Source organism: Anser anser, assembly GCF_964211835.1.
Source record: "Anser anser genome assembly, chromosome: 16".
NCBI classification, from domain to species: Eukaryota; Metazoa; Chordata; class Aves; order Anseriformes; family Anatidae; genus Anser; species Anser anser.
This window is the reverse complement of record NC_139737.1, coordinates 15,600,569-15,625,319: the sequence shown is the minus strand read 5'-3', so window position 1 is coordinate 15,625,319 and position 24,751 is coordinate 15,600,569. Positions and strand designations below refer to the sequence as shown.

The window sequence follows — 24,751 nt, the reverse complement described above, 5'->3', positions numbered from 1 at the left end:
GGAATGGTTTTAAACTAAGGGGAAATTTAGGTTAGATATTAGGAGAAAGTTTTTCACTCAGAGGGTGGTGAGGCACTGGCACAGGTTGCCCAGAGAAGCTGTGGATGCCCCATCCCTGGGGGTGTTCAAGGCCAGGCTGCATGCGGGTCTGGGCAGCCTGGTCTGGTGGTTGGGAACCCTGCCCAGAGCTAGAAACTAGATGATCTTTAAGGTCCTTTTCAACCCAGGCCGTTCTATGATAAGTGTATCTAATCCATGATAAATAGGCTATGTACTCCGAATCCCACAGTATTTCTTCCTCTGGGTAAAAGAAAGGATGTGCCTTCCTTGGACAGACCTGAGCGTTTCTTTTGTCTAGGTGCATCTGCTTGTAAACTACAAATCTGAGCATGGTTTCTGCAAAAATAACGCCAGTCACGGTGGAGCTTTCCTTTTAAAATATGACTTTATAAATAGTACTGGCTATTCCTGTAAAATGGCTCTTTTTTCAACAACACATCTGAAATGCCTGTCAGATGCAACAGTCAAAGGCTTAGCAGGAGCCAAATGAGGAGACAAGACATGTTGCAGAGCATCTGCTACAGACTCCTGCTCCTCTCAGTCGCTTGTGCAATAGATCAGTGATATTCCTTGAATATCCTCCAAGGGATGGTGCTGTCTTGCGTGAAATAACGCTTTCATCCAGACTTCTGACTGGAACTTTGAATTCCAAGTTAAATCATTAACACATCCTGCTCATCTGGACCACTGAGAAACAGGAGACAGTTAAAGGCCCGAGAGGGCCATTCCAGCCTCCTTTCGATAAAATCAAACTCAAGTCTAAACTAGGTGAGACAGGGAAGCAGAACTGATTTCCTGCTGGAGCTCTTGAATTGTCTGCCTCCTGGGAATTCACGGAGATATGGTAAATGCCAGCACGAGTGCTTCATGTATCAAGGAACTGCCTGGTTTCTGCAGGTGCTTCAAGCAAACTTTCCCGTCAGCGATGAGGGTGGTGGAAAGCTGCAGTGTGCAGAGCCACAACACAAAAGGAGGCTTGGGAACAGGAAAGTCATCGCTCATGGGATCATTTTCCCTCCTCTGCCCCCAGGCAATACCTGATATTCTGACACGTTCATGCCTCTTCTGCCCAGTGCGCTCCTGTTTCTCACCCCAAGATAAACACAGCAACAAAATGCAAGGAAATGCATTTATGCAAAGGCAAGGGGAGCAAGCACAAGCTCTTGGTGTGCTCCACGACTTTTAAATTTTCTTGCACCTTAAAGAAATTTAGCTTCTCCCGTGCATTTATTTATTCAACTGAAAAACTGAATTAATACCTGCTTTTCTAAAGCACGAGATCCTTACATTGAGATTTATTACAAGCATTTATTTGGCACCTATTAGCATTTTACAAGGCTTAGATGGAGACACTTAATATCTCAGTGAGAGAAACCAGCGCACCTGCTCCCCTTCTGCTGAGAGGTGCTGCGAAAGCGCTCAGGACTATTGCTGGTACTGGGGGATTTCACGCCTGCTCCTGGGGCTCCTACCGACCATCCGGGCGAAGAGCCTCAGCAGACAGCCCCCGTGCGCTGTCACATGCTTAGACTGGCTGGGGAGCCTCGGCTGCTCCAGCACACCTGCAAGCCAAGCGGCGCGGCAGGCGAACCTGCGCGGCGAAAGCTGCGGGGCACAGCCGCAGGTTCAGCCCGGAGGCTCCTTCGGCTGCTGGAAAAGCTCGTGAGTCTGCTGCGAGCAGGCACTCCCCCGAGCACGTAACGCACAGCTCATGGTGCGTGAAGAGCCGCCCTAAAGCAGAAGTACGCTGGATTCAACAGCTTCTCAAAGTATTCATGCTGAGAGAAAGGCAAGTAACTTTTATCACTGAGTCAGGTGAATTAAACATTCACATATATTTGCTGAAAAAATTATATACATCTGTAGCAAGGCTCTGCCAAGTCTGAAAGATAAGCATCATCTAGTCACTAAATTAAAAAAATAAAAATCTGACTTTTAAATCTTTTTCTTTTTATCCATGTTCAAGAGCACAGACAGTTTATTTTGTTAGCACATTTGGTGAAGAATGTATGTTTGTGTGAGTATCCATGAAAACTGGTGAAAATTTGGCATTTGTTTTGGATATGATGGAAAAGTATAAGAAGCCACTTATGCCTTACAGTCTAAATAATCCACAGAGTATATCAGGTTGCAAAAGGGTCACAAAGTAGCAGTCAAAGAGAAGCCTAAACACCCAGAGACTTAGCATACATGTCCGATAAGTAAGAACAAGGTATAGAGCATGCTGGCTAATTAAATAAATTTCATTTTAAACCCTGTTCCTTATGAGTGTAACCCTGGAAAAACCATCCCATACAAGAAATGGACTCTGAAGAGATTTCTGTATCCATTCACAGTAAGGCTTTGAAGATATATGAAGTTTTATAGCATTTGTATTTTAAGGATTTAGGGCAAGTACATGTTCTTCTACTGAATAAAAAGAAAGTTAGTACTTAAAAGGTTCAAAAATATATCAATCGTGATTTTTTTTACATAAATAAATTATATTGATTTTGGATTTAACAGCTGAAAAAACCCTTTCTGCTTCCACTGGAGGCAAAACTGAACAAAATGTTAGTTAAATAGAGATAGCAGCATTTCTAAGAAATCTGTCGATAGTGATACAGTATCTATGCTACAAGGATGTTATTAAATAGAACACATTTAATTATTGGGGGGGTGGAGGGGTTGCATTATGATTGGTTACATACTTTAAAAAAAATCATCCAATCCAGTAAACTGGGAATAAATTCTGTGAAAGTATAAACCAAATGTTTTTTAGATTGTGGGTAACAGACTTCTTTGAGATGCTAATTTTAACATGTACATAATTTATAATCCCAAATGTATAAAAGACAATGACAAAAAGCATCATAAATAAATAATGCAAACTGAAATAGTTATGTCAAAACATTTGGACCATCTGATAAATTAGCAAAACTGTAACAGAAAATAAGTAAAAAATACAGTAAATTGTGACAACCAAATGTGTAACTGATTACTAGCACACTCCCAACTCCCTCAACAGCCTGCCATCTCACTGCTGCACCACTGTGTGTTTATTTCAAGTCTCAAACCATGAGCTGCAAATAAGAACAAGCCCAAGTGAAAGAAAAACTAAATAAGGAGTGAAGGGAAGGAGAAAACAAAGAGTTGCCTGTGGAGGTGTCTCAATACACAGAGTTTCGGGCACTGATTGCATTAAAAACCTGTCCATTTAAAATGCATATATCAAAATGATTTGCCAATGGGGGGACTTGGAAATACTGTTCAACAGCAAGTAGAACAGAGAGGAATGGAAAGAAGAAGCAAAAGTGATCTCTTCACAGTCTAACACTAGAAAAGAAGAAGAAACTCAAGCTTTGAAAAGCTCTATTGTCCTTCTTGAAGGACTCTCAAAATAGTAAAGCTGGCCTACAGCTTTTTTCTTGTTTTCTGAAAGGATGCTGCATCTGGGGTACAGATTGTAAAATCTAAAAACTCAAAAAGCCTCAGTGTTCATATAAGAGCATTAAAATCAGTGTGGCCTGTTCATGGCTGGAAAAAAATAACTTTACAGCAATTCTAACGCCACAGATGAGAACTAACGCCATAGATGAGAACTGAATACTAGCAGAATGATGAAGAAACTGGTAGCTACAGGTACAGTAATCCCAAAAAAGTCATGCAAGATGTGCAAAACATTTTCAGCTCAGGCTGAAAAGTTCTTGTAACTATCAAGGAAAGGGCAACTAAAACTCCACTTAACATAAAACCAAACTTTGGTTTTAAAAAATACAAAATAATGTCTACAGAATATTTTCACTCACTGTAGTTTGTTTCCAAACCTTTGAGGTGGGGGTGGGGGGTGTGATAAAGAAATTATATCACTACCAGTTATGTTTTTTTCTTTCAAAGAAATGAATATATGCATTTTCAATCATTAGTTATATACTTCTGTCTATACTACTATTCTAGTAACCATGATAAAATAGGGAAATACTTCAAATCAAAAATACACATTAGCACTTACTATAGCTGTGCTTTTTACCCCCAAATACAGGCTTTTTCATTCAGTGTTACGGTAGAAAGAAATACCCTTGTCTGTGTGTAGACAAAGAGGTAAAAACTTTTCTTTTGCTCTGTTTTTGCTTCTTTTTCTTCTCAAATATGTGAGCAGTTTGGGGGGTGACCAAGAACTGGATTTGCTATTGTTGGTTGGGATGAACAACTGGAAAACAGAACGAGAATTCTGTGCCTCCCATACTAGCTAGACAACACTGTTTATCTAATAAAGTGGCAAGACCCTGCAACTATTAACATATAATATGTCACCATAGTTTTCTGACAGGGAATTAGGTAGATAATATTACTCATGGAAACACAGGTTTATGAAGGTGGAGTGGGGGCAGGAGGGTACGTAACAAATAGTTATGGGATAAGAAACTTACAAGCCACAATCTTTTTTCAATGAAACAAAAGTTCTAATTGGTATCATTAACTTCTTTGAGCTCCTCCTCTGCTGGTACATCCTGCTCTTTCTCTGCTGATAAAGGTGGTGTTTGCTCTGTACAGTTTTGACCGTTTGCAGCTTCTTTTTCAGGCAGCAAGACAGTTTCTGGTTCTGGATTTGCTGATTCCCCTTTAGCTTTCTTTCTCTTCCGCTTCTGGCTCTCCAGGTTTGCTGCCTCAGAATGTCTGGTTTGCTGTATGCCTGGCAATGCCATGCCAATGCCAGGGGAAAGAAACATTGACGGATAGATCAGTCCAGGTGACATCCCTGGGATAAGAAATGGGTTAAAAGCTACAGGACTACTGGTAGTTATTGCGGATTCTGTCTGATTAGAAAACGAACTAGGACCAGGCTTATCTTCGGAGAGAGTTTCTTTTTTCACATCCTGGCTACTCTGTTTATCCTCAGTAGCTTTCTCTGTGTTTGATGTACCACTTTTTGTTGTGCTTGTTAATGAAGTTGGAGCAGTCGCAGTACAAGTAGTTGTCATCGGTGGGTTCAGAAGTCCTCCAACACCAAACATCTGTGGTACAGTAGCCATGCCTGGCAGCATCATAGGCAACATACTTAGGGTACTTTTCACATCCTCACCGGCAGGCACAGCTGCAAACCCAGCAGGAAACCCAACCAGCCCAGTCAGGGGGATCCCTTGCATGTTTCTCATGTTCTGAATTCCTACCAGATCCATTCCAGCAATCAGTCCGTTCATGAATAATGGTCCCATTCCAGAAGAAGAATCTGCTACAACACCGGGGGCTTTAATGAGTTCACTTCTGGGCCTTCTTCCCCTCCGACGGGGCCCTGCGTCTCGGAGCACAGGCTCCGTTAGGATACGGTTGAATTTGCTTTCTGGTAAGTAGCCCTAAAAATGAAACACAACAGAAAATGCCTAACAGTTATTACTACATCAAGGAAAATCTGGCTTTTCTGTGCTTGCATCTGCATCCCAGATGGTGTCAGCACAGAAATATTTGCCTACATGATTCTGGATATGGAATTTGAGAGGTATACACAACTTTTCCCCAAGGGATGCTGCCAAATGCAGAACACCCTCGCTGTGCCCTGGCCCAATACCGCAGAGCATCAAAGTGCACAGGGAGGAAAGGAGGAAGCACAGACAGCAGCCTTTTCGGCTTTACCTGAGCCCTCACCATCAGTTCCTGAGGACTGAAACCCTTCCTAATATGAGAAGCACCAGGGCAGCTCCGTGTCAGAAACTTCAAGTTCATTCCCACCCCAGCTTTAGTCCTGGCTTCAGCAACAGCTGGAGTATTAGCTCTTTTTATATGCTAAGGGCCAAATTTTCAACGCTCTGCCGGACAGCAAGGCTGCATGGAATGGCATACAGACAGTGGGCGTGCTGCTGAACTGCTCACAGCTAGAGCTTCACTGAGTCACCAGCGTGGTTCTTGTGAGCACTCACATATGGGAACACAGCCCAGCGACTACAGCATGGGTGCGACAGTCTGCTTACATGGAGCAGTGCAGGGAGATCCACAGCACAGCTTAAAACTCCATTACTAAGCATTCTCATCACAAATATTTAAATGCTTCCTTTTGTGTCTCCCTTGAATTTCAAAGACTGCCGGCCTTTGAACACTTTCCAATAATAGATTTGCAATATGGAAAGTATTACCCATTGACACCTGAAGTGCAAAAAGTTGAATCAAATGATTTGGGAAGTTTGCACAACCCAACTACTGCCCCAAGAGGGAGAATTTTCTGCTCTGCTCCCACTGGTGTGTGTGAAAATCTGCACAGGATTACGAATATGCCTGGGCACTGCAGGGCAGCCTGCCCAATGCTCAGCCCTGCCCAAGCACCCTGAGCAGCGGGACGTCTCTCTGCATGCACGTGTTAGAACGACGGATGCATGCTTGCCAAAAGCCAAGAACTGATGGGGCTGGAGAATGCTAATGGGCGTGCAGCTGCTGAGACGGGGTGCACGTGAGCCGGTATGTGTGGCAGTGGCCAGGTACACGGCTCTCCTAGTTGGCAAAGTGGGAGTGCCCGCTGGGGCCACCCACAGAAAATGGAGGTAATGCAAAGCAGTCACTTGCAGGGGGCCGGCTGCCTGGACATGGGCACTGATGCCAGCCTGGATGTAGAGCTGTTTCCCGGGGGAGTGGGACAGGCCATGCCAAATTTCCAGCACTGATTAAAAGCGGATTTCAGAGCAGTACAAACCTCTAAGCCAACTAATTCCCCCTCCAGCCCCTGTTGAGCAAGGGCATCACAGAAAACAGCCACAAAACAAGGAGCAGGTGAGCAGGACCACAAGGAGAAGCCCGGGCAAGGCCAGCCTGCACAGAGGATGCTCCTCCCAGATCCTGCCACTCATTGGGGCAGGGATTTGCAAATGAATAGAGTTGAATGAATGTGGCTGATAAAATCCTTCTCCCCTTCTGCCCCTTTCCCTGTCTGTGTGTGAGTCTTCAAGTCTCATGATCTGCATGTCCGCTAGCAGGCACAGGATTGCACACAAAGAGTTTGCAGGAGCTGATTAAAAGCCTCAGCTGAAGGTATGTTTTTGAAAATTTGACCAGTGAGAAAGCATTTTGTGCACTCCCTGCCATCTGGTGGCCCAAGGTGGATTACTGCTTCTAGTGCGCTTCTGTTGCCCCAGCTGTTTCTCTATATCCCAAGCCTTCCAGGAAGGCGTTCTGGAGGGTCACCCTGACCTGCTGTGCCCGTCCCCAGGGCACTGACCACCTTCTCCTTTCCCTGCTGTGCTGCTGAGTCGCAGCATGCGTTGAACCTTCCTCTCTGCCGCGTGACCACGGCTGGACCTGTGGCTATTCCCTCCCAGGTGAGGTCCTGCCCTGCAGCTCATGGATCCTCACTGGAGAAAGGTTGTGGGGATGGGGAGGAGAAAGAAAAGATGACATGATACAGATTTCTCCAAAAGCTCTAACTTACTGAAAGCTTAACAATGTCAGCCCAGTCAGCTGCAACAGCATACTCCAAGTTTGCATCAAGCCACCTTGGCAATTCCTTCAATGCTGGTGCCGTGGCTCCCCCTAACTATAAAACACAGCAGAAGGATGACCTCTATTGCAGAAAGAGTTATGCAAAATAATACAAGAAATATGATTACATGTCTAGGCAAACACACAGTTTAGGAGCATCTGCCAGCCTCTGAAGGGGATGGCTGCTACACACCTGAGAGATGCAAGGCTCATGCAAAAGGTGGCCGAGAAGACACAGGCCATCCTGTTCCTGTTCAAGCAGAGGAAGGACACCCTGAGGCCAAGATGCTGATTAAGATGCAGCTGGGAGCTGAGGCCAGGGTTTCTCTGCTCATGGCTGTGGGCCAGTCCCTTTACCCGTGTTGTGACGGGGGTGACAGCACTTTCCCCAGCTTGTCATTTTGGGCTGCAATTTGTTTGGGGCAGAGGCGCTTCCCTTGCTACACATCCTTGTAGGACTCTGTACGTGACTGCTGCTTCCAGTCATACAGCTCAAGGAGCAGAGGGCAAATTCAGCCTCTGTGCCCTGTCCCATCGCTCTTCTTTGCCCTCCCTGTGAACAAGTGGGCCGAGAGATGGGGACAGAGCTTTCATAGAAGACATACTCAGAACTGGAGAAACCCACCCAATTCACCCAGGTCTCCAACAGCCATCGCAGGTGTAACATGGGGAAACAGATGTGGCTGAATCTTTCTACCTCACCACTTAGTTTTGTTTTTAGAGGTGATTATTCTCACATCACCTTCTGACCTCATGAAGTCCTGGGTATGTTTAACAGCTGAATTTGGGTGGAAAGCTTCCTGTCTCATTCAAAGAAGTTAATATCAATGCACAGATTAAACTGCAGACAGGTAAATCTGTGCTCCCAACTCGTGTTTCCAGCTGTTTAGTAGGCACATTTCAGTAAAGCAAGAGAAAGCACTTCAAACCCCTCCATTCCCTGCATGCCCGTCACTGTCGGGTATCATCAGTATGCTCTTGCTACACCTTGTGAGGAGGAACAAAACAGAGACATTTGCAATACATGGGAAGATTACAATTTATGGAATATTGCAGTGTGTTCAAAGGTGACAATCATATTCAGAACGGGAAACAGCAGCCAGGGCTATGCTGATGGCAGCTTTAAAACCAAACACCACTTTGCTGTTGTGGGGCCTGTGTACAGCCGCAGCTGTGAACACCCAGCCTTTCCTTACTTCACAAAGTCAGTTATTTTGTAGCTGTCTCCTCTGTCACACTTCACAGAAAAATGCAGATCAATTGTGTTTCAGACTTGTGTCCCATCCACATGCTTCCCCAAATCTATCCCCAGGCCAGCTCAAGATCTGATAAGCATTTCAAGACACCGTGGGCACAGCAGAGAATAGGCCTGTGCTTACCCTCCGTCCGGTACCCTTATGTACCACTGGCACCCGCTCCTCTCCTGTGAGTGCATTAATGTCCAATTTGCTGGGGTCCTTGCAGCGTTGCCTCCTCTGCTTGGGCTTGTCTGAAAAATTCTGGAGCGCAAACAAGACAATCTTAATGAGACTGGACAACTTAATGAGCCTGGATGGCTACAAGCCCTGCAGGAGAATGACACAGATGAACACCCAAGGGACAGGGATGTCCCCTCAGATTTGGGCAAAGCAGTGGGAGCAGCACAAGCTGGCCTCTTGCCGCAGCGCCAGTTTTCCAATGAGTATTAATTGTTTGCTGTAGGTATAAAAGGGTTTTCACTGTACCCCACTTTGACTGACTGCTCCACCACTTTCTAATTCCCTGTCAGTCTGCTCCCAACTGATGTACATGCATCTGTAAACGGGGTGCCCTGTTCCTCCGCAGCTCATCTGTGCTTAGTTTTGCCTGGATTTCAGCTGTTCCCACTGCACAGTTGCTGTACCGTTTCTTTGGGATCACAGCCCTTCAGGATTGCAGTGTACAGTTACAGATGAATCGTTGCACACCCACTGCACACACCAAGCCCCAGACACCTGTCAATGTGCAGGCACGGATGTAGCATTACAATAAACTACTGCGGGCCCTGATTCCCAAGCGTCAAAGAAAAAGCCTTGAGCCTGGTCTGGCCTTTGAGAAACCTGACTGAGCTGCTCCAGGACCATAACGCAGCTTTCAAACTGACCTCCCTAGAGAGAGGACATCTGTCCTGATGTGGTAAATCCCACAGTGCTGACTTGAAATGCCCAGGCAGCTTGTTGGGAGCAGGAGGTTCACCAGCAGCATGGCCAGACAACGTGAGCTCCAGTAAGCCCCCACAGGAGGCAAGGGCAACAGAAGGTGGTGGAAAGGCATCTTCACTTCTGTTCCACCACCTGACTGCTTCTAGCAGTGCTCCTGAGAGCCTGGCCTTGGGCACAGACCTGTGTGTGTCTCTGGATCATGAAAAGCAAGTGTCCTCCTGCCCAAACAAACACTGAGCTCCTCATCTCTCAACTCTAAAGAGCCCCAGAACACTACCCATCTCGCCTGTACTCCAGGCTCCTGCACTGCAAGCTCCAGGGAATCTCTACTTCAGGCATACAATCTATTGCGACTAAGATGCAGTCTTTTATGCATGTTACCACATTTCTTCCTACTCCGTTCTGCAGTCTGTGCTCTGCCTACCACATCGTCTAATAGGCTAAATAGGCTGAAACCTGAGGAGCAAATCAACCTGTGAAAACAAGAGGTTTATCAGTTCCTGATACTGCCAGCACGATCAGACAGATTTTGCATTCCACTCACTTCCACTCTGCTCTCTGACAGTACCTGTGGCTATGTGCCCACAGCCTGTGCAGCCTGCAATGCAGTGGCTTTGGTTCAGTTTTTAAAGCAAGGAACAGTGCTCTGCAGAGAACCTGCTCTCTGAGGGCCTCATCTAATACAACAACACTGCCTAAAATGACCCCAAGTGCAAGGGAACCCTTAGGCCTTGAGCATCCCAAAGGCCTCTTTCCGTTTCTCCCCCTTTCCCTGATGCTTCTGAAGACATCAGACTAATTCTGCGTGTCACTGGGCAGCTGGATGCCCCGGACTGGAACTGGAGAACAGAGCTTGGGGCAGGAGCACGCAGCTCAGCAAGGGGTTTTTGTTGCTGCACAACGAACCATGCCCACCTCCCAAAAATGTGACACAGCCTTGACGAACACTGCAAGCCATGGTGCAGGGAAAGAGGCTAAGTTTAGAGACACTTCATGGAAGCCCTGAACTCAAGAGCAACCACAGAAAAACTAACACTAAAGGCAACAGACAGGGCAGACAAAGACACACACGGACACGCGACCAAAGGCCACCCTTACTGTGCCGAAGCCAGGAACGTCGAGTGTGTAGTCGGATTGCTGACGGAGCCAGTCAAGGAGACTCTTATTTGGGACAGCCTTCTCTGCTTGGCTGCCTGCAGCTGGGACTGGCTGTGGAGTTGAGGTAGCAGCAACCGGCCCATCTGGGAGGGGGGTGTTCTGGGGAGGCTGCGGCTGATCTTCCTGAACGTCCTGAGGTGAAGGGAAGAGCCGGGGGAGCCCATCAGCAGCACGCAGTAATGCATTCGCACCCACAGAGAGATCCCAAAGCAGCTCATCTGCCTCCACTGGTTGAAGCCAGGCTGGCTCCTTAATCCCCATATTCCCATTGCCTGTTCCTTAAATCACCACCTACCAACGTGTTACGCTTCCACTCAGCTCCCAGCACTGCCAGCACAGAGGGCAGAGAGATGGGAGATGCTTCTGCATCTCACCTGGAAACACCTTCATGACCGGGAGAACTGACTCTCCCCCAGGATCACTCCTAAAAGTGGTCTGAAGGGACTGCTCTTGCTCCCAGTGCTCATTCTTCCTTGAGTGGATCCCAGGGCAGAATGAAAAGGGATGCAAAAGCCTCTTGGCAACAGCTCAAATGCTGTCATGGACCTTTTCTCATGTTCTCTAACCTCATACCCCCCCTGATCTGGAACAGCTGCTTGTGATAATGTTTATCAGGACTCAAACACTCCAGAGAGAGTGTTGCAAGGCAGAGAGTACTTCCCTTCCTCCTTGGAGTAGTATTTGCTCCTGCCTGCTCCAGCACAAGCCAAGCTCTCCTGGAGGAGGCCCCACATTGTAACAAGGGCAGCAGATCTTGTAGAGGAGAGCTGGACCATGAGACAAATTGTGCTGATTGCATCAGGGCCATGTGAAGGGGGAAGCACTGACTCACCTGCAGCCTTGTTGGAAGAGGCCTCTCCTTCAAGAAGATGAGGTCCATCCCTTCTACATTTTTTCTCCTGCCCCGTCTCCTCCTCATGGCAGCATCATCTCTTCGGAGGCTGCCGTTTACAATTTGTCCTGTGACAGGATGGATTAACCCTGCCTGGAGAATGCCAGATAAGTCCATGCCCAGGGAGCCTTGGAGGGTGTTCACAGTCCCCAGTTTGGGCATGTTTGTATTCAGGGGGAACGGTGAGGAGTTCCCTGGGGACCCATCAGAGTTTCTGGACAAGTCCACAGCTGCCTCACGCCAGCCGTTCAGCACAATGGGAGAATGAATGTGGGTTGCTGCTAACTGCTCCAAGCTCCTCTGTTTGGCATCTCTCTCCACCTCGAATTCGTACAGCCTCCTGTGTTTCCGCTCATCCTTTGCAAAGGCGGGAGTCAGGAAGCCTTCCTGTGTGGAACAAAGCCACAGAGAGGTTTACAGCTGCTCGTGCGCTGCCATGGACCACAGCTCTTCAAACCAACACACAGAGCTAGCAGTCAGGCTCTTCTGCGCCTCTGCCCCTTTCCCTGGGCACATCGCACCTCACCTTGTGTGGGAATGGTGCAGCGGCACCCTCACGCAAACATCCATCTCCCAAGGTGCTCGAACCCTGGGTGCTCCACCAGCTGCTGGAGGGACGTGTTGGGGTCCCAGGCCAGCCGCTTCTGGCTCTGTGCTATTCCCAGCAGTGAGAGATGAGAGACTCATGGGGCAGTGCCCTCTCCTGCACCCCTTCCTTTGGTTCAGCAGGACATTGTCCTTTTGTCCTCCCTGACCATGCTAGGTGTTTCAGCAGCAACTCTGGAAGCCCGTCTGCAGCCACAGGAGCTGTGGAGCTGCCCCTGAACAGCCTCCCCCCAAGGAGGGGAGCAGGCTGCCAGGGTGCTGAGAGCGCAGGGGGCTTACCCCCTCAGCGGAGGGGACCGAGTGGCCCAAGCTGTGTGTTACGGATGCGAGAAACGAAGTTGTGTTTTCACAACAGAAGGTGTTTTTGCAGTGGAAAATTCCACTAACCTTGCATATTCAAAAGTGATTGTGCAGCACAGCAGTGGGGAGTATGTTAAGCTGACAAGGGGAAGGTCCCACTGTCCCAAAATAAGGAGGATAGCTAAGAAAAACAGGACGAGCAGTATGAAATCAGTAAAAACAAAAATCACAGGCCTTCTAGTCACAAGAGAAGAAGGAAAAAAAAAGGAAAAGGAGAAATTAACAGCTGGTCAAACAAAGGTGTACACATATGGTATAGAAGTGCATCGAGTAGGCTGTGAACCTGCAGTACTCAGCCAATGAGGAAACAGGGGGAGAAATGAGGTGTCGGGTAATAGGGGATACACGGTTATGAGGAACTTTTACTGTGCGCTCCTGCTTGCAGGATGCTCGCCATTGCAATCGCAAATAAAATAGCTTCACAGAAGATCCTGTCTGAAAGAAATTACTGAGATTTTTCTCACATGGACCACAAGTGGCACCAAGAGGCAGTGAAAACCCAGGCCCTGATTAGGAAGCTACTGAGCACTTGTGGGCAATGCTTCACCACAGAGTCCTAAACTTGTCCCTGTCCAAGGGCCCCCCTCACCTTTTGTACCTGGGAGATTAACACTCCGTTGTTGAAGCTGGGATCAGGGGCTTCTGACTCAGCAAAGCTGTTCCTGCTGCCGGCATTGCTGGCTACTGCTGGGGCCGCTATCAGGCTCTGCGTCTCAAACTGCTGGCTAGAGGAAGGCCACTTGCCCTTCAGGATGGCATGGCAGATGTTGTCAATGCGATTGATGATCACACGGTCCTGCAAAGAGGATTAGACAATGGCAGGCTGGGACTTGAATGACTTTAACTCATGTATGTCACCTCAGAATCAAAGACAAACCCAACCCCTGTGACCCCCGTTCAGCAAGGAACTGCCCTGGGACTGGGGGTCAACGGCCTGGTGAGAGCACCCCGAGCCAGGGCATCCCTGGGGAGCCACGTGCAGAGGAGGAGGAGGAGGCAGAGCTGGGGCTGTGTGAGCCTCTGCTTGCCAGGCCGAGGCAGTAACATTTGCAATATAAACAGCACTCATTTTTAACTCACCTTAGGCCATTCAGAGAAGGAGTAAAGTGTCTTTTCCTGCAAAAGCTGGGCTATGGTTGGTGCCCGGGCATCCTGAAGATCATCAATCTCCCCGGGCAGGACAGAAGTCGAACTCTTGCTCTCTTCCTCTGAGTACTTCTCCAGACCATCTGAGAAAATGAGCCCATCATCACCCTCCCTCCCCTACCACCTCAGGTAGCGCCTCTTCCCACCTTCCCAGCCCAGCGCCCAGCAGGCCCCACACAAATCCCATTCCCCAGCCAGTGACCAAGAAATGCAGCAGTCCTGGGCCATAGCGGGCAGCCCACACTAGTCAGGAGGGGGCAGATCGGCACTCCCGTGAGCTGAGTTCTGGGGGCTTTTACTGCAGTGGCCCTCACCCCTTCCCCAGTGACACAGCCAGAGCCCTGGGCAGGCAGGCGAGGAGGGCAGGAGCCTTACCAGAGAGAGCCGGTTGCTGAAGGGCTGCTGGGGGTCTTGGCAAGCCCTGCCACCAACTCTTTTCTCCCCAGTCACATCAGCTAGAAGGGCCCTAGTGCCTGCAGTGGGGTGGCTGCTCCAGCAGGCTGGACAGCCCCAAGGCTTTGGCACCGAGGACAGCAGGCCCTCCCATCCCAGTCCGAGGTGACTGTCAACCAGAGGGAGCTCTCAGAACCCTACCTTGACTCTGGCTGCTGCCAGCTTTCTCCTCCTCATCTCTGATCTCACACTCTTCTTGCTTCATCCCTGGGGGCTCGGGGTGCAGGGCTTCTCTACAGCCTGCCTGCCCCTCGGACCCTTGTCCCCAGTCCTCCTCCCTGGCGTGGGGGGGTTCTGCCCCTGGGGGTCCCACCGGAGGTGCAGGCGGGCTGAAAGCCTGGCTCTGAGCCTGGCCAGGCAAGTCCTGCAGGGTGTTTTCCTCCTCCAGGCTGTGGTTCTCCCTTCCCTCTGGCCCAGGTTCCCCATGGCCTTCGAGTGTCCCTAGCCCCAGGGACTCTCTCTCGCCATCCACGGCTTCGGGGCAAGTGTCCTCAGGTGTGGGGAGGCCAGGGCTCTGCTCCTCGCCCCCCAGTTCATTAGTCTCAGGGTCACAACCAGCTCTGGTCCTTGGACCACTCAAGTCTTCTGCAACATCTGCTGCTGCCTCAGAGTTATCATCGTCCTCTTCCTCCTCATCATCTTCCTCACTGTGGCTCTGACTTGGGGCTGACTTTGCTTCCATTCCTTTCTCCTGCAGCAGATTAATGAACCTCTGCTCAGGAGGAACCTTTATGTCATAGTTATGAAGACTGGAACCATACAGCCCCATGCTAATGACTCCTTCCATGGCACCGTGCTCAGGCAGCACTGGCGCAGGGCTGGTGAGGTCTCTCTTCTGCTGCAAGGCTTCGCAGAGCTCTGCTGGGATGCTCCGTGAAGGGTCACTTTCGGGAGTAGAAGGTGAAGGCTCAGCTTCTCCATTCTGACTGTCCATTTGATCACAGCCAACCTGCAATCCCTCCAGGAAGGAAGTCTCTCTCATGGCCTCTGCATCACAGCTGGACGGATCCTCGTCCCCCTCTAGCTTGCCCTCAGAGAGTTTAGCAATGCCACTTCCAATATCTGTGCAACTTGGGCTGTCTCGGGCAATGGAGCTTTGCTCGCTGTTACAGGCCTTCTCGTCGTACATCATGCACATCAGTGAGTCCGGCAGAGAGCTCTCATCATAGTTACTGGAAATGATGTCCTGGACCTTAGACATGAATGTTTCACAGTTTGCATCTGGCGGGCTGCCCCCAGACTGGGACATAGTGTTGTCAATGCTTTCTAGCTTGATCTGACTCTCAGCTTCATTCTCCAGGGATTCACAAGTCTGGTCCACCTGGCTATACAGAGGGGAACTGTAGAGTTTGGAGTTAGTCTGGTAAAGGCAGCACAGGGTTTCTGAGCCTGGGATCCCTGTTCTTTTATGCTGGGCATAGTTCCTGTATGCATCTAAAAAAGACAGCTGAGGGTCATTCATGATGTAGTAGTCGGTGCGATTCAGGCCATGCTTGGCGGTGCCGATTAGCAGGTCCCGATCATGTTTGCCACACTCCCACCACACTGGCAGGTAGAGGCTCGGCCGGCACAGCTTGAGCCGCTCGTGGAGCTGTGGACACTTGAGCACCTGCTCGCGCACCTTTCGCAGAAGCTCGATGCGGTACAAGGTTCTGGCAGCACGTTCCTCTGTAATAGGCTCCACATAGATGTCAGGGTCAGGGGGACCTACAACAGGGACAAAAAAACAAGGCCCCGTTATACCGGATGATGAGGGTTACTCGGAGGCAGTGATAAGCTAAGTGAATCTTAACTCTTGCTCAGACTGCAGGTGGGGTGGGGGGCAGTGCTTGATGCCACCACTGAGACTGAGTTTCCCAGTGTCACCACCTTCCATTCATTTGCCACCAAATGGCCACGTTAGCGTAAGCTCTCGACCTGATCAGCTGGACCAAGAGAGGCACTTGGCTGCAGGGGATTTCAACACCTTGCCTGAACTCTGCTCCATCAGAGCTGGCAGTGCTGCATGGAGAGTGGCTCCCTGGGGTGTGAGCCTCTGGCAGTCCTTCAGGGGGTTCTCAGAGAAGGGAGTCTTTCAACTCATGCAGCTCTTTCATGAGTAACACCTACATATCCATACCTAAGGCTTTGACACACATCTCTAAGGAACTGTGCACAAGACCAGACCTCCAGGTAGGTCTGAGATGAGATCCCTTCTGCTGCCATTAGAAGCAAATCACTCTGTGCTTAAATAGCAGCCAAGCAGCTTTTCATCTGCCATACCCTGTGTGTGCCTCATTTCTGGGGTTACGTTGGGTGCTCCCAGAAGAGATTCCCAGTGTGTTGGCCAGGCTTCCCAAGTGTCTTGTGGTAGCTTCAGACCCCATTTGCCTTGCAGGAGAGCTCCTCAATTAGCGGGGCAGCAGCATGGGCACTGTGCGGACTCTGTCCACTCCTAGCAAAGAGGTGCTTGGACAGAAAGCAGCAACACAAACTGCACAAACAACCCTGAGCTCCAGTGTGGAAGCAATATGAACTGCTGCTTCTCTACTTCTCCCTCACTTCTGAAGGTCACTATCTTGGATAAAATTAAGTGCGATTCCATGGGATAACTCCATGAAATGTGTGAGAACAGGCGCTGGAGCCTGTCTGGCAGCTCTACTTTCCTGTTGCACCAGAGAGGCGGTACAGAGTGGTGGGAGGGCAGCCAAAAATGCAGGTGTCTCTTGCAAGCCCACGACTCTTGCTACCTCCTACTCCCCCTGAAACTCCTCCCTTGCTGTTCTGCTCCATGACAGGAGCTCTAGTGTGACAATTTCTGGCCCATGGCTACACGGACCTCCCACGTGGGCCACACAGTTTTCACTCACCATCCTCTTTCCACAGTGGGAGACCACAGACATTCTTGCACATGGCCACAAAACTGTAGAAGTACTTCTCTAGGCTCTCATCTGTCTTCTTCTCCAAACGAGAGATGGCTCGGAACTGGGTCCAATCAAAGATCTTTTTCTCCTGATCATAGATGACCCCAAAGGAGGAGACGGTGCGGTAGAAATCTGCCTGCTCCCTCCTGGTCCACCTGTGGGGTAGGGAAGAAGATGTGAATGCCACTGAAACATGTTCTAGTGCCAGCATGGGCAAGACACCAGGCTGAGAGGATCAGAGGGAACTATCAGTTACTGCACAGCAGTTCTGGGGGAGCTGGCAGGAGGAGCACACTAAGGAGGAGCACTGAGATCCTGAGGTCTTAAGGTGTATAGCGAGGAGGAGTGAAGGCCATGGGCACTCTGACTCTTGGCTCACTGTGGTGTCCAAAAAGCAGCACAGTCCCTGACTGTGCTGCCAGTGGGACACAGGCTCCAGCCCAGCTTCTGTAGAGGCACAAAGCTATCACCCCTACTTGCTTTCTGCCAAACTGAGGTTGGTCTCTTGACCTCCATGGAAAAGTCAACTCTATGTGCCAGGAAATTGAAAGTCAGGTCCTTGCAGACAAAGCTCTCATCCAGCCTCTTCAGGAGGTGAGCCGGGACTGAGGCTCATTGTCATTAGGGTCCTAGTAACAACCACCAGCCACCCTGATAACAGGAGTCAGCAGGATTCCTGGGTGGCAGGGGTAGGTGTCACCCCCTCCTCATTAAAGGAAAGCAGCCCTGGTGACGGAGGTTTTCAGTTACAGCACAGCTACAGCATAATTTTCACCTTGCCTCAGACCCTCTGAGCTTTCATCTCGTGGGGATCTGGCAAAGGAATGATCCAGGACAGAAATGGTGAAGGGCACACTGGGTACATACAGCCCTGGGCAGACAGAGCACAGAAGCAGGCTACAGAGAAGAGGTTAGGGTACAAAAAGTAGGGCAAGAGCAGGAGCAGGTCACGGCAGTAGCTGAGTGCTGTGTGCTAAAGAAGTCTTAAAGTCAAATCTGAACTCCTCTGAATTACATCTCGGTGCCAGTGCCTGCAAGCAGCTGGAACATGTCAAGGGAGATCAGAAGCAATGACAGCTCCCAGTGCTCCAAAAGCAACCAAAATACACCTAGATTAGCATTTCCACCCCTGTTTCCAGAGGCTGTGAGTATTCTGCAGTGTTGTTTTATTCCAAAACCACAAATAACGTGAAAGAAGTCAATAAAAAAACCAACGATCCAAACCACTGAGCCCAAAGGGGAGCTTGTTACAATGCTTCAAATTAAAGGCTAGTAGAAGCTACCTAGGACACACCTGTGAGGAGACCACAGAGTTAAAATGCAGAAATATCAGGCTGTCGTGGTGTCCACAGCACAGCCATGTCTTGACCACTGTGAGGAGCACTGGTGTCCCCCACCTTGGAGAAGAGATGGTACAACTGGAAGAGGATCAGGGGAAGATCAGTGGGCTGGGGCAGGTTCCATACAACCATGCAGTGAGCAGAGGGATGCTGCGGTTCCAGTAACACCATCCTCAGGGCCAGTTAAAGGCAAGTGGGAATGTACAAGTGCATCAGAGCTTCCCATGATAGAAGAACTAGGGAGAAGCAAGTTAAATGACAAAAAGATATGCTCAAAATGGGTGAAAGGTGTAGCTAAATCACTGAACTCCTGTCACAGGGCAGCACAGACACCAAATGGTTACGTGGGCTCACGCAGCACGGACACGTTCACAGAATACACCACCAGTGAGTACTGCTGACAACAGAGAGGTCCTGCAGAGCACGACATGCCAGAGCTGGGTGCTGGGGACTAGCAGTGACGTAGGAAGTGCCACCCTGCCTCACACCCTGTCCAGCTTCTGCAGTCACTCTGGATGCCAGTCTATGGTCCTGCCACCCTTCCACTTGCTGGAACGCAACGAAGTGGGAGAACATTGCAATATGCCACCACCTGGCTCCTGAGGCTACTAACAGGAGGCTAATGCAGTGGTGTGCGAGCCACGAGGGTTGGGAAGTCTAAGTGTGCAGGCTGTGACAGCAGCCATCCGCCACCCCTCATCCACGATGAGTCCTGAGTGCACAAAAATGCTCAGCAGTACCCACTCTGCTGGAGGGCAATCCCTAGCCCAGCAGATGCTGGATTTGACCCTGAAGAGATATCCCCAGCTTCCTTTCATGCTGTCACCAGCTGCTACCTACGAACTACAATGGAGGCTGATCCCTGGGCCGGGCTGGCAGCTGGGGCCACAAGGCTCCTTTGTGGCTGGGAGCAGAGTTCCCAGGCTCACGAAGGACCCACACACCTGTGTCACGCTGGCAGCTGGCTGCACAGCCAGCCTTGCTGAGATCCACCTTGGTCAACCCAGGGGGGCAGGGAATTCAGCAGGCCTAAGTCAGCCTTGAAAAGGACCTGGGTCTGCTGCTCTGTTACCTTTTCTGCATTTCTTTGTTCACTGAGTCCATCTCCGAGGCTCTCCTGAACATCTCGTCCTGCAGCCAGTATCCATGGTTACCGGGCACCAGCATCTCGGCGCGGGGAGGCAGCTCTTTGCGGTTGCAGCGCTGGTAGACAGTGACAAGCCGCCGCAGTCTGGCCGTGAGGGCAGATGAGACAGGCCAGCAGGATCTGTCTGAGTCGGAGCCATCCTGGGCTTCAAACATCAGCAAGGACATTAGTATTTAATGCACGCTGCAAAGCCACAAGTTCACGCGTGCTGCCGCCCGGCTCTGAGAGCTCCCTCCTGTCTTCTCCCAGGGAGCATGAGTGACCATAGCTGGGAAAGGGGGGCGGCGGTGACCACCCCTGGGCTTTGTACCCTTAAAGCTGCTGGCTCACACGCTCACCATGTCCGAGCTTCCTTCAGAGAGGGCCCAGAGGCAGATAGAGATTGGGGTAGAAACAATGGCTCCGAGCCAAGCGAAGCAGAGGAGAGGTCTGCAGCCCGCAGGACTCCCTCTGCCTCCCGCCCGCTCAGCAGAGCGGCTGGCCAGCCCACGGCACCCGCCAGCACTGCCCACTGCACTGCCAGCACAGACCCTGCACAGGCAACTGCAGGCAACTGCATAGCCAGGACAGGCTAACAGCTTCCAGAACCCATGGCTGGCTTTGGTACCGCTCTTTTTTGGGACCCTGGCTGCCCTGCCACAGGGCCCATCCCTGGGTCTTGCATGACTAAGGCTCTCAGAGCACATCTGCGCTCCCACCCCCAAAATGCTCTTGCCATAGTTGTGCCGGGCTATGGCAAAGCAAAGCCAGACACTCCTCCTACAGTTCTCCTACAGGCTGGATGCCAAACGGGCTTCAAATGAACCTGCTCTTCCCTTCATCTGCTTGTCTGCCTGGTAAGAGTGCAGGGTGACCGCTGTCACTCAGGTTAAGCTCTCATCCACTACCACAGGCCAGCACATCCCTAACCCCTTCCCGACCTCAGCAGCGCCTGTGCCAGTGCTCTGGCTCAGGCTTTCCTGTGTCAGTCCCCAGGCAGCAACGTGCCACGCTGTGGGAGATACAGCCTCACCTGCCGATGGCTCATCCCGCTTCTCTCCAGCTTCGCCCACACCAGCAGCCACGACGTCCTGCAGAAAGAAGCCATCAGCAGGGACCTCTCCAGACCTACGCTGAAGACCCTGCTGCCCCCATCCCCCATCCCTGTGGCCCTGGAAGGGTCCGGGGCTGCAGGATTGGCAGGGCCACGTGTCCTGTGCCCTCACAAACATCCCTCAGCACATGGGATCAGAGCAGTGTGGACAGGGGAGGTGACAGTTCAGGTGAACAGTGTTTTGAGCCCATGGGTGAGGTCCACCACAATGACAGGGGCTGCAGTGGCACTGAGAGCCTCCAAACAAACCCCACACCCCCATGTGTTGTCTGGTCCACTGCTCATCCTCTCCACCAGGGCCATTTCTCTCAGGATCCTTGTGGCTCCTTTGTCAAGGCCCTGAGTGGCTCCCGAAGTCGAGTGCGAGAGCCAGGATCACTGGCTAACCCCAGCCCCTGATCCCTCTCTGCTCCCTATGAGGCAGATGCTGTCCAGGTCAGCAGGAAGCAGCTGTGCTCCAGCAGGCAGAAATGCCATGGGACAGAGCCCGTGCTCGGCACAGCAATGCCTGCCCAGGGCAGGGACACAGGCAGCACTGCTTCACCTGCACCCCATGGCAGAGCTGAGCCAAGTCTGCAGCGTGAGGCAGGACAGCAGGCAGGGCAGCAGCAGGTGTGCATCGAGCACTGTGAATCCCACTCACCTCCTGCTTTGGCAGCCCCTCCATTTTTTCTCCACTGCTCTCTTCCTTTTCCATGCTGCCCCTGGGTAAGACAGTGGATTAGTCCCTGGTAGTGGCAGTGCCGCCTCCCTGGCAGTGCCTGCTGTCTGCAGGAGCGGGGTACCGGCAGGGCCAACCCTCTGACTCGTACCAGGGAGCCAGCTCCCACCTGCCTTCCCTGCTGCCTGCTGTGCTCACATCCACATCTGCTTCCTTCTCCCCTCATTGCCCTCTGTAAGCACAGCTCATCCCTCAGCACCACCCCACTTCTAACGTGGCCCCCAGGAGTGAGCTGGACAACCCGCAGGGGCTCAGTTCCATCACCTGCCCACCTTTCAGCAGTGTCCTGAGCCCCGTCACTGACGCCCTGCTCTGCAGAGAGCAGCTTCTCATCTGGCATGCCCACCTTCTCCAGGAAACACAGCGCTGGGTCTGCCCGCATGGCGTTGTACCTCTCGTAACCTGCCAGTGGCCACAGCCATCAAGGAGGAGAAAGACAGCATAAGACCAGGCCTGAGCCTGGTTCAGGTGAACCTCCAACCGTCCATCTGGCTCTCACACTCTCATTTGTGCTGCCGTGAGAGCAATTGTCACCCACAGAAATGCAGAACCCTTTCCCAAAAGCTGCTAATTGCTCTGCAGCCCCTGGGCAGCTGGCAAAGAGAAAGATCAGTCTTTAGTCCCACCATGCAGCCCTGCCTTGGAGGCAGCGCAATGCCCACGGAGCTGTGCACAGCACCCGTAGCAGGTTGGAGCTGGGGTTAAACAACCCCATGGCTCCTGGAAGCTGCAGGAAGACTTCATGACAGGCCTGGGGGAGCCAGTGGAGGCTCTATGCCTTCCGCCTTGCCCCCACGTGGCAAGTGCACACAGCTTCTGTGAAACCAGAGCAGTGCCCGCCACGAGACCAGGCCCACCACTCTCGGCATCGTGGTGTGCCTGCTTCACCACCCAAACAAGCTGGCAGCGCTGCAGCTGCTGGTGACTGGAGATCTGCCTTGGCCCTGTGTGGCTGCAGCGCACAGCTGCAGCTCTGCCCCCTCACAAGGACATCGGAGCACACAAGCCACATCCACTCCGGATCCTGGAGCCCTGGCCAGCTGCTTGGGTCCCTCTCGCACACTGGCACCCACCAGACCAGCAGGGTACATACCGTGCTTGAAGACACCAATGAGCAGAGATTTATCAGCTTCAGCGTTCCACCAGTCCACTGGGATCTCCACATAGTCGATGTCCGGCAGCAGCACATCCAGCTCTCTGTGGCAGACAAGGCATGAGTGCTCCTCTCCCAGCCTCACCAGGCACTGGAGCACACTGGGCGCTGCACACCCAGGGGCGGAGGGAGACAGGCACATCTGCTCCTTGACTTGGGGGCAGTTACGAATGCAAGGCTGGCCTGACAAGTATGTCCCCCTGGGGTCAGATTGCTGGTGTCTGCTCCACTGCACCCACTGCCTTCCTCACCCTTTCTCCGGAGATGGGGAGAGTGCACAGCCCCTCTGCCCTCCCACCTGAGCAATACCAGGGGAACGGAGCTTCTGTCTGCTGGGAGAAACCACTTCAGGACAACCAGACCCAAAGGAATTGCACATCTGGCAGGGTGGGTTGCAATGCCCCCTCCAGGCAAACTTATGCTGATGGAGCTGTGCAGGTACAAACCACCTGGGGAAGGCAGCTGCCCCTGCTCTAGGAAGTTAAGCTGAGTGTATCACAGTCCTCTCTGAAACACCAAGAGCTCAGACTCTGCAGGAAGGTCAGGAGGCTGGGAGGCTCAGCGGCACTAACAGAGCCCCTACAAAGAGGGGCTGGGAAGGGACTGCAGGCCCCAGCAATGGGACGCACTCCGCTCTGAGATCTGGCCCTAGGAAGTGGGCACAGTCTCTGCAGGCCCCCACTTTAAGATTAAAGACCAATTCATCAGGCAGCGCTTGGAGACATTTTCCTGCAGGCTGCAGGGTGTCCTTGAGTGTCCTCACCATGCCCGTTCCGGTGCTGTGACCTCAGCACTGCTCAAACAACAGCTGCCACCGAAGGATGAAGCTTTGCCTGAGCAAGACCCAGGGATGTGGCTGCAGCGCCTGGCTCTCCTGGAACCGCGTTGAGCCCCGAGAAGACCGGGCTGGATGGCTGTGACACTGCTCGAGCGCCACCACCGTTCCCATAAGAAGCAATACTGGGGTTCACTGTAAGTTCCTACCTGGCAGGGGTGCCCTCGAAGGCTTTGTCAGCAGCCTCCCCCAGCACCTCGGCCTTCAGGTAGTAGAGCATCCGCACCCGCAGCAGAACCCTGCCCCGGACACACAGAGGAACACACGCTAGCATGCAGGTGCTCAAAGCCAGCCCAGGGCCTGGCTCGAAGGCCCTCGCTAGAGCATCTGCAGGGGCACACTGTGAGGGTCAGTGAAGGCAGGGAAACCTGCCCCCCGACGCTGTGTTTTCCCACGTGGGACAACACACTTTCTCAAAGCCATCTGTCCCCTTGCAGGGTAGGAGCTGGCCACACCCTGCCACGCCACAATCCCTGGCCCTGCGCTTTGCTGGGCCCTGTGGCCATAGGTTTGCTGCCCAGAACACTGCTCCCGTCTTGTCACCTGGAGGAGCACCCCGAGAGCAGCCCAGCATGATGATCTGCATGGGCTGAGCCCTTCGTGGCTCTCTCCCACCCCCTCCATGCTAAAGGACCTCAGCCCGTGGCCCCCAGAAGCTGCTGCGGGCTCCTGCACTCACTTGTTGCAGTGCTGTTTGAGGTGCTTCTTGTAGCTGTCATCATGCAGGACCACCTCGGGGTTGCATGTAGCAAGCCAGTCTGCATTCTTTATCTCAGGAAGCAGCATCTGGTTCTTCGTTTTCTTCCCCTTCCTGCCTCTGGGCACCGGTGCTGACAAGCCTGTAACAGCAAGCGGCAGCAAGTGAGCATCAGGGGCACCGCAGGCCAGGCCAGGCACCTCTGGCATGGCACTGTCTAGGCACAGCAGCACAAACGGGAGCTGGAGGAGGCCTTGCGAGGCTCCCGGCTGCAGCTCGGCGAGCCAGGGTTAGGGAGATGAGTAGAAAGGCGCGTGCCCAGGTATCCAAACTGCTGCTACCGACCAGCAGAGCCCACGCCACGCTGCACCCGCTCAGCAGCCCGGTAAGCCTGGCAGCTGTGGGAAAGGGCTGCACCAGCGGGGACTGGCCTGTCTTTGCCCGGGTGGCTGGAGCAGGCTGCCAACGGCGAACTCCAAGCAGGGTCCTAGAAAAGGCAGGAGCCCAGCTCTGCTGGGATGTGGGGCTCGACACTCCCAGCACCTTTCCCTGTCTCTGTCTGCCCAC

General features: G+C 51.8%; 1 protein-coding gene across 16 annotated transcripts in view; it reads right to left on the bottom strand.

Annotated features, from left to right (window-relative positions):
* Positions 1–1,868: 1,868 nt before the first annotated feature.
* The window catches only part of CHD6 (chromodomain helicase DNA binding protein 6), an 89,914-nt gene continuing 67,031 nt past the window's right edge, over positions 1,869–24,751 (bottom strand). For 9 of the 16 annotated variants that reach the window (XM_083801291.1, XM_083801293.1, XM_083801305.1 and 6 more), the window contains 16 exons: positions 24,167–24,326; positions 23,637–23,726; positions 22,593–22,696; positions 21,772–21,901; positions 21,422–21,482; positions 20,698–20,755; positions 19,611–19,830; positions 17,145–17,353; positions 14,437–16,002; positions 13,777–13,925; positions 13,286–13,492; positions 11,671–12,117; positions 10,779–10,970; positions 8,880–8,999; positions 7,451–7,555; positions 1,869–5,393 (listed from right to left, as the gene is read on the bottom strand). In XM_083801291.1, the coding sequence (XP_083657417.1) occupies positions 4,503–5,393; positions 7,451–7,555; positions 8,880–8,999; positions 10,779–10,970; positions 11,671–12,117; positions 13,286–13,492; positions 13,777–13,925; positions 14,437–16,002; positions 17,145–17,353; positions 19,611–19,830; positions 20,698–20,755; positions 21,422–21,482; positions 21,772–21,901; positions 22,593–22,696; positions 23,637–23,726; positions 24,167–24,326 (4,709 nt within the window). In that variant the 3' untranslated portion in view covers positions 1,869–4,502. The remainder of the gene's footprint in view (positions 5,394–7,450; positions 7,556–8,879; positions 9,000–10,778; positions 10,971–11,670; positions 12,118–13,285; positions 13,493–13,776; positions 13,926–14,436; positions 16,003–17,144; positions 17,354–19,610; positions 19,831–20,697; positions 20,756–21,421; positions 21,483–21,771; positions 21,902–22,592; positions 22,697–23,636; positions 23,727–24,166; positions 24,327–24,751) is intronic. The other 7 variants (XM_083801298.1, XM_083801299.1, XM_083801296.1 and 4 more) reach the window with 3 other exon arrangements.